This window comes from Bolinopsis microptera, chromosome 6, assembly GCF_026151205.1.
Source record: "Bolinopsis microptera isolate Bmic1 chromosome 6, MBARI_Bmic_1.0, whole genome shotgun sequence".
NCBI classification, from domain to species: domain Eukaryota; kingdom Metazoa; phylum Ctenophora; class Tentaculata; order Lobata; family Bolinopsidae; genus Bolinopsis; species Bolinopsis microptera.
Genome location: NC_087077.1, coordinates 3,403,660 through 3,422,234, shown reverse-complemented (window position 1 = coordinate 3,422,234; position 18,575 = coordinate 3,403,660). Strand labels below are relative to the sequence as shown.

At 38.4% G+C, this 18,575-nt stretch overlaps 1 protein-coding gene across 1 annotated transcript in view; it reads right to left on the bottom strand.

Moving 5' to 3' along the window:
* Positions 1-15,738: 15,738 nt before the first annotated feature.
* Positions 15,739-18,575, bottom strand: part of LOC134817052 (TATA-binding protein-associated factor 172-like) — a 63,806-nt gene continuing 60,969 nt past the window's right edge. The window contains exons 38-41 of the mRNA XM_063826135.1: positions 17,498-17,606; positions 16,874-16,958; positions 16,531-16,636; positions 15,739-15,951 (exon numbers count right to left, since the gene is read on the bottom strand). Of these exons, the coding sequence (XP_063682205.1) occupies positions 15,830-15,951; positions 16,531-16,636; positions 16,874-16,958; positions 17,498-17,606 (422 nt within the window). The 3' untranslated portion in view covers positions 15,739-15,829. The remainder of the gene's footprint in view (positions 15,952-16,530; positions 16,637-16,873; positions 16,959-17,497; positions 17,607-18,575) is intronic.

The following is an 18,575-nucleotide window of genomic DNA, read 5'->3' as shown; positions in this document are numbered from 1 at the left end:
CCTGATCATGTATGTGCCGTCTAGCTAGAACAAAGACTCCATCTCGTAATGATTATGTGATGCGCTACGTGCCATCTAGCCAGAACGACGACCCCATCAAATACTCAGAAAGTGCTGTCTAGCTAGAACAAAGACGCCATCTCAAAATCGATTACGTTATAAGTCATGTCTCGATCGAGGTAATCAAGAGAATTAGCTCACAGTTCAAATTTAAAATCAAATCAGGAGATTTAATATCATAACTTGGTAAACGTCTCTGTCTTCTCATAAATTCATTTCCATCACAAAATTCATTTCTAGGCCAACTTCTCTCTGGAACGACATAGTTCCAAAATTCAAAACATCAGACTATTCTGTAAAAATAAGCTTTCTTAAAAATAACCTCAAGCAAGCTCTACTTCATAACACATTCATACCATCATATTACTGTCTCAGGTCTCTTGATACTGTCCTCCCTTGATCCACGACCCCATAGCCCAAGCTTGACACTTCCTTTCCAAAAGATTAGTTGCTGTTGGGAGACAGGAAAACGAATAATCCTGTCAACTATCAGTCCATCTGCTGTATGACTGGTATGCAAAATTCATATTTAAATTTAATTGCTTTTCTTTGTAAATATTTCCAATATCAATGTATGAAATTGATAACTTTGTATTACTGAAAACTTAGTTTTATTGAATTTGACTGGAATCGTGGGACGTGGCACATTAGTACACAAGTACATATATATATTAGTACACAAGGAAGTGACATGGAAGACTCATGTATGCCACAAGGTAAAGGTCAATTGAAGTAGCCGCATTGTCAAACCATTTGAAATTCGAACTACATGAAACTCAAAAACATTCTTCACTCTCTTATCACTCATCAAAGTATGCCCGGGTAAGTAAGGGACCTAGAATATCCCATTCATGATGGGTCCTTGTAGTGAGGTACAATAGTAAGAAGAAGGAATATGGCTTTCCCTTTGTTCTGAGATTGATTCTCTAGTTGATTCCTGTAAGGGTACCCTTCAGTACATATACATTTTACTGAAATGATATGCATGCAGCTAACTTTTTTTGTAAATATTGCACAAGTGAAGCAAATGCAATATCTATTTTTTGAATTATCCACAAGCGTAGCAAGTGTACATAAACTATCTGTAACCCATGACAACGAAATGTGTTGTTAGTACATTAATTTGCGATGAGCTAACGCGACGTAGAATCACGTGACATAGGGGGGGGGGGGACTATTTTTGACAATTTTTCAATCTGAGAATTTGACCATTTTCGCTGGGAATACTCAAAAATGTCTCAAATTTATTTTTGAATCTGGGAAATTCAGCATGGATTTCTCATTTTCTCAAAAATTGTCCACTCAAAAATCATTTTTGAATCTGAGAAATCAGCATTGATTTTTTATTTTCTCAAAAATGTCTCAAAAATTATTTTTGAATCTGAGAAATTAAGCATAGATTTCTCATTTTCTCAAAAATTTTCCACTCAAAAATCATTTTTGAATCTGAGAAATTCAGCATGGATTTCTCATTTTCTCAAAAATTGTCCACTCAAAATAGTGATATTCCAAATAATTTTTCATATCAGTGCAATGGTCCAAAAATACTCAAAATCAATTTTTGAGAATGAGTTTTTTGCCTCTCATGGGAACTTTTCTAAAAAAATTGGCATTTTCGTCGGGTCTCAAAAATACTCATGACCCCAACTATGATCCCTTAAAACAATTTCGGCCAATGTTAACATCGGACATTGTTGAAAACATGTTGAATGTTGATGACAGTCGATTTTTACCACTATTTCAATTTAATATAAAATTAATTACTGTTATTGCCTGGCAAATTAATTTGTCAAGGACAAAGTTGTCCCCCCTAAGTACTAACACACCCTGGTTTGAATTGAAATTTTCTGTCAACTTCATAATCATCACCCAGTTTTTGGAAGAGACTTTTTCGCACCTATGTAAGCTTCATAATGACAGTTTCACTACCGTAACTGTTTGTTGGAAGAGTTTATCTTGGTCTTTTTCCAGAATTGCCCTTTGTCGGATTTACATCCGTATATTCCTGGTGTGTAAACATCCACTCTTTCCTTATGTCTTTTGTAGTTGTATGTCTAATGTTTGAAGCACAGAAACTCTTAATATTTTCTATGTTTTTAATATGAAATTAAACATTTTGGTATTAATCAGTCCTACGATGTACAATTATCATTCTTTAATTCAAGTCGAAGTTTAATTATCAAACACAATAATAAAAGTATCATATCGGTACTAGTACTTATGGAAAGAATTAAAAATATGTGGATCAATGCTTTTCATAACTCACAGTGTACATGACGTGACAGCACTCCCAGCTATTGTAGAATAACTTCCACTTTTAACAGCAAAATGTAATGCAGCAAATAACACATCATTCATCATGCACAAATATGTTAAAAATGGGCTTTGTGCTTTAATGAAGAGTGCGATCACATTCCTGACTTTGTCAGATGTATCAACATAACCTTTAACAAGAAGGACAGCACAGCTCGAATGTAACACAATAAATGGAGAGTATAAAGACTTAGAGATGATGCTGGGATCTTGTCATATTTACGGTAAAAATTAGATGGTGTCATATTTCAAGTAATCACCTCATATTTGGACAACTCTCCACAAAACTGAGGAAACTCAATCAGAGAGAGAGAGAGAGAGAGAGAGTAATTACAAGAAATCAATATTAAAAGATGACATAATCTAATGAAAAATTATCTAATAAACAATAAACATCGATGGACGGAAACAATCTCCGTTCGGAGTTCACGTAAACTACAACTAGACAATAAACCAGAGCAACACACAAGAAAACAGCACACCAGAACAAATAGAACCCAGCTTATAACAGCGAACACCCTCACAAAGTCACAAGACCACTCTTCTGGCAGCTCCACCACTACGTGCTGCGTTACTGTCCTCTCAGTCGCTAACACGTGATAACATACCTCACTCCTATTAGCTACACGTGACCACCTGTTGGTAATTACTGAAATTCAATACTGTTATACAACGCAGCGTAGAGCCATTCTTCTGCGCTCTCCTCAGTATGTCATTGGCTACCGGAATGAGCTAATATTTCTATTGGTCGGTCGAGCGCCAGCAGGCGGTAACTTTCATTACTCAAGTTAGCGATGGAAGACTAATAACGTAATTACATATTGTCACGTGCGAGTGAACGCGCCTGCACGTGACAGATCAGCGTACACGTGCACGCTGTTTTGTGGCATGTGGGCGTTGCTTCCTGCACGTGATATAATACATTATAAAAGTGACGTTATTGAGACTGTACAAGAGAGCTCTAATCTTTGTATAGTGGCAGCAATGCTTGTTAGGTCTTTAGTGGTCAGAGCTTTCTGTGAGCCGACTTAAAGTAGGACTGAATAGATCATTAGAGGTATACATAATATGCTATTTGCATATTCCATACATAATAACTATTCAAGAAATGCCAAAGCTCGTGCAGTAAATGTTTAAGAGCTTTAACTAAGTGCTTAACTGGGAGCAGCGGCGTAACATGTTGGTGGCGCCACCCCCCCCCCCCGCTGGATATGCGCCCCCCTGTTGGCGCCCCACCCCTAAAATCGGATAAATTAGATGATTTTACAGGATACGCCTGTAAAATCTCTAAGAAAGTACGTTTCTAGAACAAAACACGCAGTTTTGCTAGTACCGTAGTTAAGTTTTTCAAAATTGTCCCACATTAAAACGACGATTTGGCGGGGGGGGGGGGGGGGGGCTTGTTACGCCACTGACTAGGACTACATTTGCAACAGGAACTTTACAAAATAACGCACAGTATATGAAGATATTTATTCACGCAAATTACAACAGGATAAAATAACACAAAAGGCTATACTTCTGATATTTCTGGCTCTATTCTTAAAGTGCAATACCACGGTGCACTCTAAAAATACTTATATGTGCAGACAATAGTGGTAATGAAAACGCTTAATCGAATTAAATATGCTTAATTAAATATATAGCAAAGCCACAAAGCTGACAATGTACCGATGTACGACAACGACTTCCCTGTACACACAAAGGCTTCGAGTAGAGAGCAGTAATAAAGCTGTCGTTCACCAAACTTATATACGTGCTTATCAGTTATCTCTGTAGCAGTAAATCAGACATGTATGAAATATAATGAACATGTTCTATTTAAACATGCATAAAAGACTATTGAAGTGTAACACTGTAACTAATCTACACTTACATTATCATTACCATGAGCGGGAGTATTACCATACACTCGCACTTTTCTTTATATATCAGGTGATTAAGATTTAAAACTATAGACTGAAACTGCGGATTGAGCAGCAGCAAGTCATACTCTGGTTAATCAGCTGATGATCGTCAGCTATATAGACACCATATCAAGAGGTTGCTATGGTGTCACGTGTTATTCTACGCGGTGTCACGTGTTATTCTGCGCGGTGTCACGTGACACTGACGAGATATATAGAGGAAGCTGATGTAGTTGTACTGGAGGTATTCTTCATGTTACATTTTTCCCACATGTAAACTTGTATTCAGAGCCGTTCAGAGCCCCAAATTTTTGGTAGATGAAATAAAGTTATTTGAGGTCTTGTGCACATTGCAAAGTGCTCGCGAAACTGATAACAAAGGCAAATATTAAACTGATTAACTGTTATCAGAACATACCATTACCAGTGCAGCTGTATTGCGGTGCTGTGCAGAGATAATGGTACCCTTGAGGCAATAATTGTGGCTGTGTTCGACGCGACAACACCTCATATCAGCACTCAATAATTTCACTTGAAGCAGTAAAATATTGGAGCTTTCAAAATAGGAAGTAATTCAACAGCAATAAACAGCTTGACAACTTTCGTTTGTCCTGTGTCACGTGATCATTTAAACAACACTTAAGAATTACATTCAAAATGCCCCAACTGGGCGGGGTACTTTCCACCCGGAAGTTGAAGATTCTTGTGGAATGTTAGAGACTGGCACCTTGCCTACAGGATATACAGCGCACTGTCTACAAAAGATGTAAACGATTGAGACAACAATTAGAGACAGGAAGTAATCAGGAAATTGCTATTAGGAGACAGCTTGAACACTTGCTGCCGTGGTCAGGTGACAGATCAAACAACTACCGCAATATTGCTGTGGAGCGAGGTAAACGTCACGAGGGAGTCACGAGGGAGGTAATAATGAGATATAACGCGCTGTTAATCTGTGTACAGTCAAGTACAATAGTTAAACAAAGTCGCATCCAATGTAACTAGGGCACCAAACAATGTTGCAATGTTGTAAACAATGTCTCAACAATAGTCACAGTGTTTCATTGTATTCAACATGGAGACATTGTTGGTTTTTAAATATCTACAGATTGGAGAAAACATTTTCTTGTGTTTAACATGAGAGTTTATAGATTCAAGCAATCGACGGGACCGAGAAGAATGATTTGGGCTTATAGCTGGTTAGGATAATCTAGATTCTAGAACTTCTTTTGGTTCGTCAAAAACTTTGTTAGGAATGACAGTGGTCTGAAGCATGTATTCAAAAGCTGCTTTAAATCCATCATGATGCTTGTTTGCAGAATAGTGAGGGGGGGGGGGGGGGGACATGTCCGCTAATTTCCTTGTCCTTTTTGGATTCCACGAGATAATGGGACATGAGAGGTCCAAAAAGGGACATCAGTGATTTAAAGCGAAACTTTTTTGGAAAATTTGCATACATACTTCGGCCATTCGTGGTTTAGAATAAATTGAAAAGTTGACAAAGAAATTATAAATGACTGAGAAAGTACGTCTTGTCGGCTTGTATACACTATACAAATATCGGGAGACAATTTAATGCGAATTGGATCATATCCGTTTTGTGGCTTACTGCCGCTTAAATGAACATGTTTGAAATCTCAATTAATCTCATCAGTTCCTCATTTAAAGTATTATCATTAGTTACAAATGCTTTTTCCGAAAAATGCAGGACCAAATTTATCGGCTTAAAGAAAATATGTCCGGTTATGTCCGTCAATATCTTTGTCCTTTTTGGACTCGATGAGCTAAATAGACATTTGCCCCCACCCTAATTACACTGAGCTGAGCTGGACTGTGTCGAAAAGACTGCACAAATCAAATTGGTTCCTAGTCGATTTACAAAGAACGAAGGTACAAAGGGAATTCTTGAAAGTTATCTTAATCTATTTTTAGGACACTTAAGGTATCGTATTCACTACAATGACGTGTCAATTCCACGGAATCAGTTTTCAGCGGCTGCACTTTATCTTTAATCTGTGATAATGCCCTGAAGTAAAAGTAAATCACATCTCCTTATAAGGAGTTGCAAATAAGGGACAATAATAATATCACGCTAAACGGCTTATGGAAATTGTCACTGCAGCACTAAAGTCATACGATTGATCGGGAAAATTCATTTGACGTCAAGGCTTACTCCATGGTGTACTTCGAAATAGTCATCCTACCAAACGTTCACATTGAACCCTAAACCAAAGCAACATTATCCTCACAGCTAGTCAGCTAATCTACATATTTTGTGCCGCAGACAAAAGAAATGACCTCTTCTGGACAGATCTTCGATTATCTCGTAATTTTGCCACCATTGGGTTAAGAACCTTGCTCCTCATTCATCGTTTAGCGCACTGAAAGAAGCCATTGCACAAAGAACAAGTGTGCTCAATTGATAGTGTATCATTCTGTGTTTAAATCATTAGGCAAAAATTCAACATTGACCCCGGCCCAGGAGAAACGTGTTCTGCACAGTTGTAACCCTATCCCGCCTGGTACGGTATCTCCAGACAACTACAATAAGCGTATTATTATTGAGATAGGAATGCGAGCTCCGAAATTTTAATCAAATCTTTGGTTTAACAAGATGCCTAAATGAATCATGATCTAATTAGAAATTCTATTTTGGAGCTGAATTAAATTTTACGATATTATGTAGAAAATGCTGCAGAATATAACAATTTATTAAAGTCAGCCTTTCTCCTTTCCGATATGCGTGCACTGGTGATTGGTATTGATGACCTTACAGATGACCTTACAGATAACTCCAAAACATCTAATATTAATAATCATAGAAAGGCTACTGAACTCTATATCAATCAGAAATTTCATTAATTTCAGGAAAAATTCTCGAGGGCTAGGTCCTTGAAAACATTTTCGATTCTTAATGATCAGAGTAAAATGAACACTGGAGAAAAGTGGTTTCCAGGAAAACTTTTAAAATTTTTGACTTAAAAATTTAACGGCCCGAGTCATTCTCGATACGTACATTTAAAGGCAGACTCCCCGCTTCCAAACTCGTATTGCATAGGGGAGGCCTGCCCTTTGAGATCGTATTTAATTTTAACAACTACAAGTGTAAGCCTCGATTCCAATATCGTATATCGAGGAGTAGGTCTAGACTTCGAAAAACCAAAAAAATATTTTCGGTTCATAATGATCAGGATAACATGAACTGTAGAGAAAAGTGGTTTCCAGAAAAACTTTTCAAATCTTTGACTTAAAAAATTTTCGGTCCGAGTCATTCTCGATACGTACATTTAAAGGCAGACTCCCCGCTTCCGAACTCGTATTGCATAGGGGAGGCCTGCCCTCCGAGATCGCATTACAACACACATAACAACGGCATGCACAGGGATTATATTTCAATTTTTCTCGCGAAGCGCAGGAAAAGTTGATAATAATTTCGAGTGCAAAGCACAAGGGATTGTTATGAAAATAACCCCGAAGTGCTTTAGCACGAGGGGTTATTTTAATATTACCTTAAGCATGCCGGCGTTTTGTGTTATAAACTCCTCTGGGATGTTGTGTTAGGGCTTATTCGTTTTAACATTTACCTTTCATTCTAGCAATAAAAGATCAGTATGGAAAATATAAAATGGAATTGGGACGCATATTGTATCTTATAATAATAATCTCAAGATGTGTGTCTGTTAAATTCTGTTTGTTTGTGCGCGTGTAATGTCCGAGCGGCTTTATCAAGAAAACGGTTAGAGTTATGGGACTGGTTTTTTTTCGGTACAGTACCGAAAAACCATGACCAAGCCACATGGTTAATGTTTTTTAAATCAGCCGGTGGTAAGTGGCTTAATTGATGGTTTTGTACCACAAATGTGACATAAAATGTATCACTTTTTCTCCCTCCTCGCTGTCTCCCATTACTGTATGGTACATAACTCATAATTAGGTTAGCCTCGATATTCACTGTCATGTAATACTATAAGCTTATTACTATTAGGGGAGGGGTACTCATTGCGGTCTGTTTGGACTGTAGAGAGAGTTCATACTTTCATATATATAATCTGATAGTCCACTGTCTGAATAACTCCGGTGCCCCCCCCTGCCCCCCCCCCCCAAACATTCGTTTGTTTTGCGTCTTCTCGCGCAAAGTGGCCTAGCACAAGCAAACAACAAGGGATCTGTAATAACCAATTGACGTAAAATATTGATATACAGGGGTGTAGGAAGCGGGGGGGGGGGGGGGGGGGGGGGGCAGGGGGCCATCGCCCCCCCCCCCCCCCCCCATGAAATCTGGGCAAGGGGCCAAAAAGGGGCCAACTTTTTAATTTAGGCTTCTAAAAAAAAGTCAAAAATTTTCAAAGTCAAAAATTTTCAAAGTTTTCTTTAGCTTTCATTTTAGACTTCACGTCTCCCGAAATAAAACTGCGAACAAAGTGAAACAAGGAACTAAGTAAACTGTAAAACCAAATTTTCGTCACGCATTGGACTTTATCAAGGTTACACTGAAAAGGGGGGGTTTGATCTCTGAACCAGAGAGTGTGGTAATAGGGTTAGGAAAGTAAACATACATGCGACAAAGATCAGGGTTATCATTAGGAAGAAAATTTCAGCAAAATTTATAGAAAAGGGGTGTACACATCCATGCGAGAAAAATCGGGTTGCCAATAAGAAAAAATCACAACAGAGAAAGTTTACAACCCTCAGATCAGCGTAGTAAAAGTGTACTAGAAATTAGTCTGTAAAACCGTTTCCACACATGTTATTGATTTTCGGTTTAGTGTGTTCTATTGCTAAGCCTTCTCTTATAAAGGTATCTAAGGTATCCTTACATTGTTCTGATATGCTAAATTCGTAGTTTTCGAAGAATTTTGCTAAGTCTCTTTTTCCCGATATGGGAGTGTAGTGTGGGTCGTCTGCTCTGCGGTGTTCAGCAGCGTGGTATCCTAGTGTGGTCCTGCTGTTGTTGAGTCGGAAGCTAGACTCGTGTTCGTAGATTCGACCTCTAATAGGTCGTCTTGAAGCTCCTATGTACAGATCTCCGCATTTCTTACATTTTGCTTTGTACACGTAGTGTCGGGTGGTACAGTTGAGATCTGCCTTGCAGAGTTCGCACTCGCATATCTCGTCTTTAGATGGTGTGCTGATGATGCTCCTGACAGCTTTCCCCGCCTGTGTCACTACTCTGGCGTTTATTCCCAGTTGTTTGATCGATGAGTTGACTCTCCTGGTAAAGCTCTCGTTAATGTACGGTATCTTCAGGATAAGGTCGGGTTCTGGCCGGGGTTCTCGTGGGGTCGAGCTTGTTAGTACTTCTAGTCTCTCTAGAGCTTGTAACATGTGTTTTGTCACGACTTCTTTGGGATATCCGGAGTTTACGATCAGGTGAGTTTTCAGTTTTTCGAGGTATGCCCAGCTGTCATCCTTGTATTTGCAGTTGAGAACTATCCGCCTAGTCTCCGACCTGATGATGTTTGTTTTGGTGACTAGACTACAGTGTGAGTCGTAATGCAAATATCTTCCAGAAGCCGTAGGTTTTTGGTAGTGAGTGAAGGATATTTCATTGTTCTCTTTTAGCTCAATGGTGAGATCAAGGAAAATGAGCTTTCTATCTTCTTGAAGTTCGCTGGTGAAGTTTACATAGGCCCAAACAGAGTTCAGATTGGCTTTGAATTCCTCGAAGTCTTCGGCGCTTGACTTCCAGAGTAACCAGGCGTCGTCAACGTACGTGGAAAGGCACTCCGGCTTGTGGGTACTCTTTTCTGCTGCTATATTGTAGGTGTAGTCGACGATGATTTCTGCGTATGCGCCTGAACTATGGGACCCAGTGCCGATACCCTGTTTTTGTAGGTAGTATTTGTCGCCTGCTTTGATGTAAGTGTGGTGTAGGACAAATTCGAGCATGGAGACAATATGTGAGGGCGAAAATCCGTACAGGTTAATATTTTCTTTGTAATCTTCAATGTACGATAGTATGACTTGTAAAGCTCTCTCGTCAGTGGGTAGAGTAGGGTACATGTTCTCCACATCAAGGGATGCTTGGAAACTGACACTACTGGTTACGGTGATGTTGTCAGGATAAGTTTTGCGGAGCTTAGTGAGAAAATCTTTTGTACTTTTGACTCGGTTTGGGAGGAGCTGATTAATTTGTATCAGTACTTTGCTCACTACCATGTCGAGTTTTTCTATAGCACTGTTGTTGATAGGTTGTACTACTCGAACTTTGGTGTTGGGAAAGCTGGGCTTGTGATCCTTAGCCATTGGGTAGAGTTCTGGGGCCGACGAGTAGTTGCTTAGAACGTGTTTGATGGGGGGTTTCGTGACATCTATTCCAAGATCTATGCATATGTCGGTAAACAGGTTGTTTGCTGCTGTTTCGTACTTATTAGTGGGATCTTCTTCTAATAGTTTGTAAGCAGGTTCTCGCAGGTGGTCAGCTAGCTTTTGCTCCACTAGTTCTCTTTCCATGATAGCAATATTGTTGGTTTTGTCGGTCAGGATAATCCGTACATTTTCCCGCGTTTTCGCCTCTGTTAGGCTCTCGAGATCTTCTTTAAGGTAGTTCCTGGGGATGTGTATCTTCCTCAGATCGTGTTTTAGGCCTTCCATGGAGCACTTAAGTTGTTTGATAGTCTCCTCAACAGGTGGTATGGCTTTTGGTGGGGGTGCGAGGTCCTTATCGAATCTCGATACAACCTGTTTGAGGCTGAGTATAGTGTTTAGGTCTGGGTCTGGATTTCTCGCGGGGTTGGGAATACCGAACTCGTATGCAGGGTTGCTGTATCGCATTGCTGCAATCATCCTCCATACTCCAGTCTGGAAATCTGTTTCCAGTTTTCTCCCATTGTCCGGAGAAATCTTGAAATTCCTTCCTTTTTCTAAGATGTTGGTAGCTGCGTTGCTGTATGTGCTGGGGACAGTTACAATAACTCCAGAGCTCAGAGGGGCTTCCTCATTTGGGTTGTTGGTAGATTCTTCTGGGTTATTAGCTTTGCTATCTCCTTGATCTTCGTGGAGGTTGGGTGTAGTCGATACATTGCTGTTTTCTGGTTTTTGACACGCTGTTTTAATGATTTTGAGCTTCTTTTCCAGTTTTTGTTGTGACTCACACCTTTCTTTTTGGGTATGCTGTTCTATAACTCTGTTGATGTATCTGGTCTCTCGAGGTGAGGCTACACTGTGTAGCGTTTTAAGGGTGTGGTTAATCTCAAGGGTACATCTTTTAACTTCAAGGTATTTTTCATCGATTTCAGCTTTGAGGAAGAAACAATGTATGGTGTTCGTCATTCTTTCGATCTTGCTTTGAAGTTTGAGGTATTTGGGGACGATAGATGGGGGTAGGCTGCGCAGTTGACCATCTATATCAAACTTAGCTTTGAAGGCTTGGTGGAGAGTAGGGAGTTTAAGGGTTAAGATGTTTTTAGGGAAGACTTTCTCTTTTCTGCAAGTTTTGAGGAAGTCTAGCTGCTGTTGTAGGTTGGTCTTCTTGAGGGTAAGGGTGGACAGTTTTCGGGCAGCCTCTATAACACTGCTAGCCGCAGGTATCGAGCAAATAGATCTTAAGGCTGAGCGTGAGTTTGAGACGAATTTAGCTTTCATTTTAGACTTCACGTCTCCCGAAATAAAACTGCGAACAAAGTGAAACAAGGAACTAAGTGAACTGTAAAACCAAATTTTCGTCACGCATTGGACTTTATCAAGGTTACACTGAAAAGGGGAGGTTTGATCTCTGAACCAGAGAGTGTGGTAATAGGGTTAGGAAAGTAAACATACATGCGACAAAGATCAGGGTTATCATTAGGAAGAAAATTTCAGCAAAATTTATAGAAAAGGGGTGTACACATCCATGCGAGAAAAATCGGGTTGCCAATAAGAAAAAATCACAACAGAGAAAGTTTACAACCCTCAGATCAGCGTAGTAAAAGTGTACTAGAAATTAGTCTGTAAAACCGTTTCCACACATGTTATTGATTTTCGGTTTAGTGTGTTCTATTGCTAAGCCTTCTCTTATAAAGGTATCTAAGGTATCCTTACATTGTTCTGATATGCTAAATTCGTAGTTTTCGAAGAATTTTGCTAAGTCTCTTTTTCCCGATATGGGAGTGTAGTGTGGGTCGTCTGCTCTTGAAAACTACTTTTGTTCATGTTTCATGCTACCGTGATTATTATGAGACAAAAATATTTTTTCAGTTTTCGAAGTTTGATATAATACGATTTTGGACTCGAGGGTTCCCTTTGTAATGCGATCTCGGAAGGCAGGCCTCCCCTTCGCAATACGAGCTCGGAAGCGGGAGCTCTGCTTTCAGAGGTACGTATCGAGAATGACTCGGACCGAAAATTTTTATTTTAAAAAGTTTTCTTCTAATTATAGAAAACGTGATATTTGGTCCACAGATTTGAAGGAAAATACGCGAATTTGGTCCTCAGATTTAAAGGAAAATGCGCAATTTGACGCGGAGAATTGAAAAAATCGCGATTTGTCGTGAAGCCAGGATCTGAAAAATCGCGACTTGTCGCGGCAAACATGAAAAATCGCGATACCGCACATGCTGCAATTTCCTTTCGTCCTTACCCTCGAAATTCAGGCTTTGGCGCGAAGCGCCCAAAAAAATTTAGAATTTGGCCCCCCCATGAAGAAAATCATTCATACACCCCTGTTGATATATTTAATTATATAACTATGAAATTACTGTGTATTGGAAATAATGAAAATAAATATGACTATGCTAAATGCTTATTTTTTTGACAATTACCAGTGTAATTCAAAAATTCTAATTGGTCAAATCGGTCCAACAGAACTAAATATGAAAACTCACGGTCTTTGTTGGTTTAGTTTGTGTGGCCAGCTGAGTAGAATGTTTACATAACCTTTCATAGCTAAACAAAAGTGGTTGTTCGTTAGTTTAAAATATGATCGAATATCAAATGATTGAAAATGATGTGAGATTAAAACATTTCAGATGTGAGATGAATTCCATGGAAATAGCAAGCACCACAGCTCAAATGAGAGACAATCAGAAACGTTTCATGATCAATCCTGCTTATTAGCGTGCAATTAGCTAATTTGTTTAGTTTGTGTGGCCAGCTGAGTAGAATGTTTAGTGTTTACATAACCTTCCATAGCTCACCAATAGCAAACACCAAAGTTCAAATGGGAGACACTCTAAACATTTCATGATCAACTCCTACCAATTTTAGCGTGCAATTAGCTAATAATTAGCTAATAGCTAGCATCTAAATTATAAAGTGTCCACGTGTTGGTGAGTGTGATCGGCGCGTTCCGAAACTGTAATTATACTAATTGTGACTACAAACGCTCACTTAATGTAATTACACCCTACCCTCCGGGCTCCGACACACAGATTGAATTATGATTCCGTAACAATAAACATTGCGGGCCTCAACCAAGAGCGGCCCGCGGTCGGAGGTCACCTGACGAATGACCTCCAACACTAAACTAATAAAACTGACGGTATATCATTGCTAGGACTTACTTTCAGCGCTCTTTCTCTTGGGGGCTGCCCCAAGCAGGAACGCGTTCGGCTCACAAAAGGGTAGATTATTTTTATTTTTACTTGGGCGTTACTTTTTAATTAATCTGCTATAGATATTACGCGATAAGTGTAAAAACATCATAATCTTAAAGATAAATGTAGATATAAATCGATAAAAATAATTTAGCAAACCATCAAATAACAAATTCAAATTTATAACCAAAATGATTTTAAATGATATTAGCCGTTATTAAACGTAACATTACCCAATAAAATCCACACAATTTACCTCATAACTAAGAAGTAAAATTCATTAATAATATGAATAATAAAATACCAAAATGTAACAGTTATGGTCAAGTTCGGAGACAACCTGTACATTTTTTACTTTTTTAGAAGTGTGTGGTGGAGCCAGCTCAACACAGACTGAAACTCCTTGATTATATGGCTGACAAGACATTTTTCAGGACTTTCTCTGAGTAAAAAAAAAAAATTAAAAGGTTGAACGGTTGAGCAGATACAGGTGGTATTAAACAAACCCTTAAAAGGTGGAGATTTAAGGTGGAGACTGGCTCTGGTTGAAGAAACTTTTGATTAAGGTGGAAAAGGTTATTGGTAACACAAACTACATCAAATTTGCAATCTGATAGTTTTATCAATATTTTATTTAAGTGCTCAACCGAGGTGGAGAAATTAAATGCACTTTTCAAAGCTGCTCAACCGGGGGTGGAGAAAGGTTTAGAGAGTTCTAGGTTAGCTAGAAAGTTGCGTCTCGGACTTTTCTACTTCCCGTTAAATTTTGTTTTTTCCATTGACGCTCAACAGGGTGGAGATCTTTCATTAAGAAACAGTAAAAAGCCTGTCAAACATGCCTAAATTCATTGGTTTTATCACTAATTCTAATCTGCTCTGTTAACTGCTACTGTAGGGGATCATAAAACTGTTACCCCTTCTGTCTTAAAGCAAAGTGTTCTAGCAAATGAAAAAATTATCAAAGTTGTGAAAAGGTACTCAACAAGGTGGAGAAATTGTTGATTAAACATTAAAACATTAAAAAATGCATTAAAACTGGCCCCACCGGGTTGAGTTGAGCTTTGGCAGTTGATTTTTGGAAGAAATAACATTGGGTGACCCTTTAGCATGTATACAACTCATCAAACTAGCCATCAACCACTCAACCGCGGTGGAGAACCTTGACTTCTGAGGTCAAATTTACGCCCAAATTTGCCAAATTTGAGTCTCCACCTATGTTGAGTGTACTTTTCAGCAAGGATGCCTTGTAATATGAGTTGTTAGAAGATTTAGAATCATTGGTATTGCAAATGGACTGCCACAGTCACTCTACAGCTCCTAAACTACAGAATAACAGATTTTGAACTGCATGTTATGCTGTCTCCACCTCGGTTGAGCCGATTCTGAGGATCCTATTCTATGAAATATGATTGGTATAACCCATAATATTAAATATTAGGACTTTGGAGCAATTAAAAAGCATGAGAGGGTTAGTTCTAGTCACTTATATTAGCTCATGTAGTCAGTGAGCTGCTCCACCTGTGTTGAGCAGACAAACCTGCTCAACCGGCACTTTTTGAGTACCCACCTGTCTTACGTAACTTTAAATTGTGAAATTTGGAGTAAATTTTTTTTTCATAAGTGATTTACAGCTCCTTTATTTTTGTAATTTTCAGGTGGCCACTGTCTCCACCAAGGTTGAGTTATTTAAATTTTGAACCCAGATATCATTATAGAAAGGTTTGGAGTATAATATCTGAAGAGCCTGTACCCCTTGGACTTTCAGAGGAATTATAATTAATTTTTCCGTTTATGGCAGTGAAATGAGTGTAATTAGTGACTGATTTTATGTACAGGTTGTCTCCGAACTTGACCTTATACTATATAATTAATATTATTGGCGTTCTATTAAAATTAGTCCAGTTGGCAATAAACCTATCTGATCTTAAGCAAATGATTAACTTAAAGGACTAAAAAATCTTCACAGAAAGGAAGAAATAGTAAAATAAAAATTATAAATCTTCTCAAAAAAGAAGCAGCTAAAACTAAGAATCTTCCTTAGCTGATTTCTTCCTTCTTCTCCCCGTGAAGGGACTCCTGGAAACTTCTGATATCGTACTCCCTCTCGTACTCATCATCTTCCCAGAGATCACCCAGGTCATCCAACACACCCGCCAGACCTAGTGAACAGGTTTTCAAACACAAGGAAATATTTTGAAGCTGTTGAAAATTAGAGATTTATTCTCTGGTCAATTTATCTCATTTCATTTAAAGCTGAAGAAAGTTCAAGGAGATAATATAATGCACGAGGGGCTTTGATAGAACAATAAATCGCCTTTAAGAGCGACAAACTACATTGGTCGAACCTCATTTGAATCAAACGGCTCAACAAATCAGTTTCGCACTCCTGATAACTTTTAACTCAAAACAATCAACTTTTACAGTTACATATCAAGATAAGCGGAAGATAAATCACGTCATTGCGTGACACGACAACCGAATTTAGATTAATAACGAACAAGTAATTTTAAAATGAAATTTTCACAAATGCCTCTTATCATCAGTTACTAGAATCGTGATAAGGATCAGCTCATATGTATACACACTGTGTATAAAAGTTCAAGTAGCATTAAATTTAAAAAAGCAATTTTGTACTCAATTTTAAACGTTGTAATTCAGAATTTGCTAGGTTATATACTATACTAAAATATCTATAATCACAGTTCGGCGACTTCCAAATATGGAATAATAATCCTGACCTTTCTTAGACTGATCAGTCTTCTTATTCTTCTTTTCGACAGAATCTTTACCATTGAATAGATCCAGTAATCCGGAGTTACCCATTTGTTGCAGTGAAGAGTTTTCCTAAAGAGAGTAATAACTGTCAGCTATAATTTTATTTGCTTCATGCCCCAGCTGGGGCTAATAGATTAACCACGGTCATCGACAAGTTATTCAATCGAGAAATGAGGACGGAAATGTTTATAAACCAAAAGAATACTTTACAGTGTATGGTACGCAGATTCCTTGTTTAAAGAAAAATACACGTTTTCAAATGATTAAAAATTTATTTGTAGAATTATTGGTAATTTGAATACGTACTGTTGTTATTACTGAGTTAGCAATGTTCATTTTAAACTTTTGAAGTCCCATTATTTTCTCTTCGAGAGTGTCTTTGGTAATTAGCCTGAAAAAAGATCAATCTGAAATGAGTTTTTAAAATGAGCTTATTATAGAGTATTATTATACTTGTTTAAATGTTAAGGGGGCAGGGGGGGGGGGGGGGGTCTTTAAATAAATCAGCACTATTAATTGGGCAGTGTCACTGTCATTGTCAACAACATAACAAATTTATTTATATCAAAATGCAAAATTGATGCTAGGTTTAAATTCCCGCCTCGGAAAAATGATAATATTCTTAGGAATAAACTACACTTTTACTAAGGCAATGTCAATTGTCGGGTGTAACGAACGATTGGCATGGACATAGTGAAACTTAAACAAAAATTGTGATATTGACACTGACTCTATGAGGTGCAATGAATATTATATTTTTATATTGGATAATCTAATTCGCAAGTTTTCACATTGCTCTACGGTTGTATGAGTAAAGATTAACTATGAGGACTAACGACTGACGTCTGACGACAAATTGCAAGATAATTAATTTTAATAATTTGTAATTCTAGATAAGTTATTAGATCGTCGTATCTAAAAGAATCTTACCTGTAAACGTTAACAACTTTCTTCTGTCCGATTCTGTGAGCTCGATCCATAGCTTGAAGATCTTTACTAGGATTCCAATCGTGTTCAACAAATATCACAGTGTCCGCTCCTGGAATGTGCTTTATTTATCACGTGAGCTGGTTTATCGATCACGTGATCTAGGTGGACTCAGTTCAAACAAGAAAAAGCCCCGAGTACCACTTGCAGGTACCAAGGAGGATAATCTTGTAACTAATTAGTATTTTCAAGTGATTTATTTCCAGCCCTCACTGCATGGGTGTCTTATTGATCATTTAATGATCTGTAAGCCATGGACTCGTATCACATACACAGAAGGTTTCAAGTCTTTATTTGGTTCCTCTTTACTTTACGTTGTTTAGCTGCAAGGCAGCAGAGTCATCTATGAAAACCACCCTTTTTCTTTTACTTCGGACAACCATGGCCGGCACCAGCACTTACAGGAAACCGAAGGATCGATAACTAAGGCCAGCGACAGTTAAGGTATTATACCACACTTTCTTCGCCCGTGGCTCCGCTGTATTGATCATGTACAGCTCCTTATTGAACCCTTACACACGATTTCTCGAGCATTCGGCTGAGTAGACCGGGGGGCTGCATAGGTTTATCGGAACCCTTAGCAGAACGGCAACGCCGCTCACCCCATGTGGCTAGTGGCACAGGTGAGGATCGAACCCGCAACCTCGTGATTGAGCAGCATATCACGACTTCACGAGTAAGGCAGGTCGACTAACGAACTGCGCCACTAAGCCTTTAGTGAAATTTATTTATATATCCGTATTCCGTGGGGGGGGGGGGGGGTACCAATGGCATAGAATGGAGACAAATGGCATAAAATTCATCAAATGGCATAGAAATTTCATGGCATAAATGGAAATTTTGTTTGGCCAATTCTCCATTTATGCCAATTTATGCCATGAATTTAGGTCTTCATATTTGACCTTTAGGATGACTTTAAATTCACAAATATTATTAGTACTTGAATAATAGACATGTTTCATGCTTTATAAGGCTTGGAATAGAATGATCGTTAAAGATTCATATGACAAATAAATAAAAT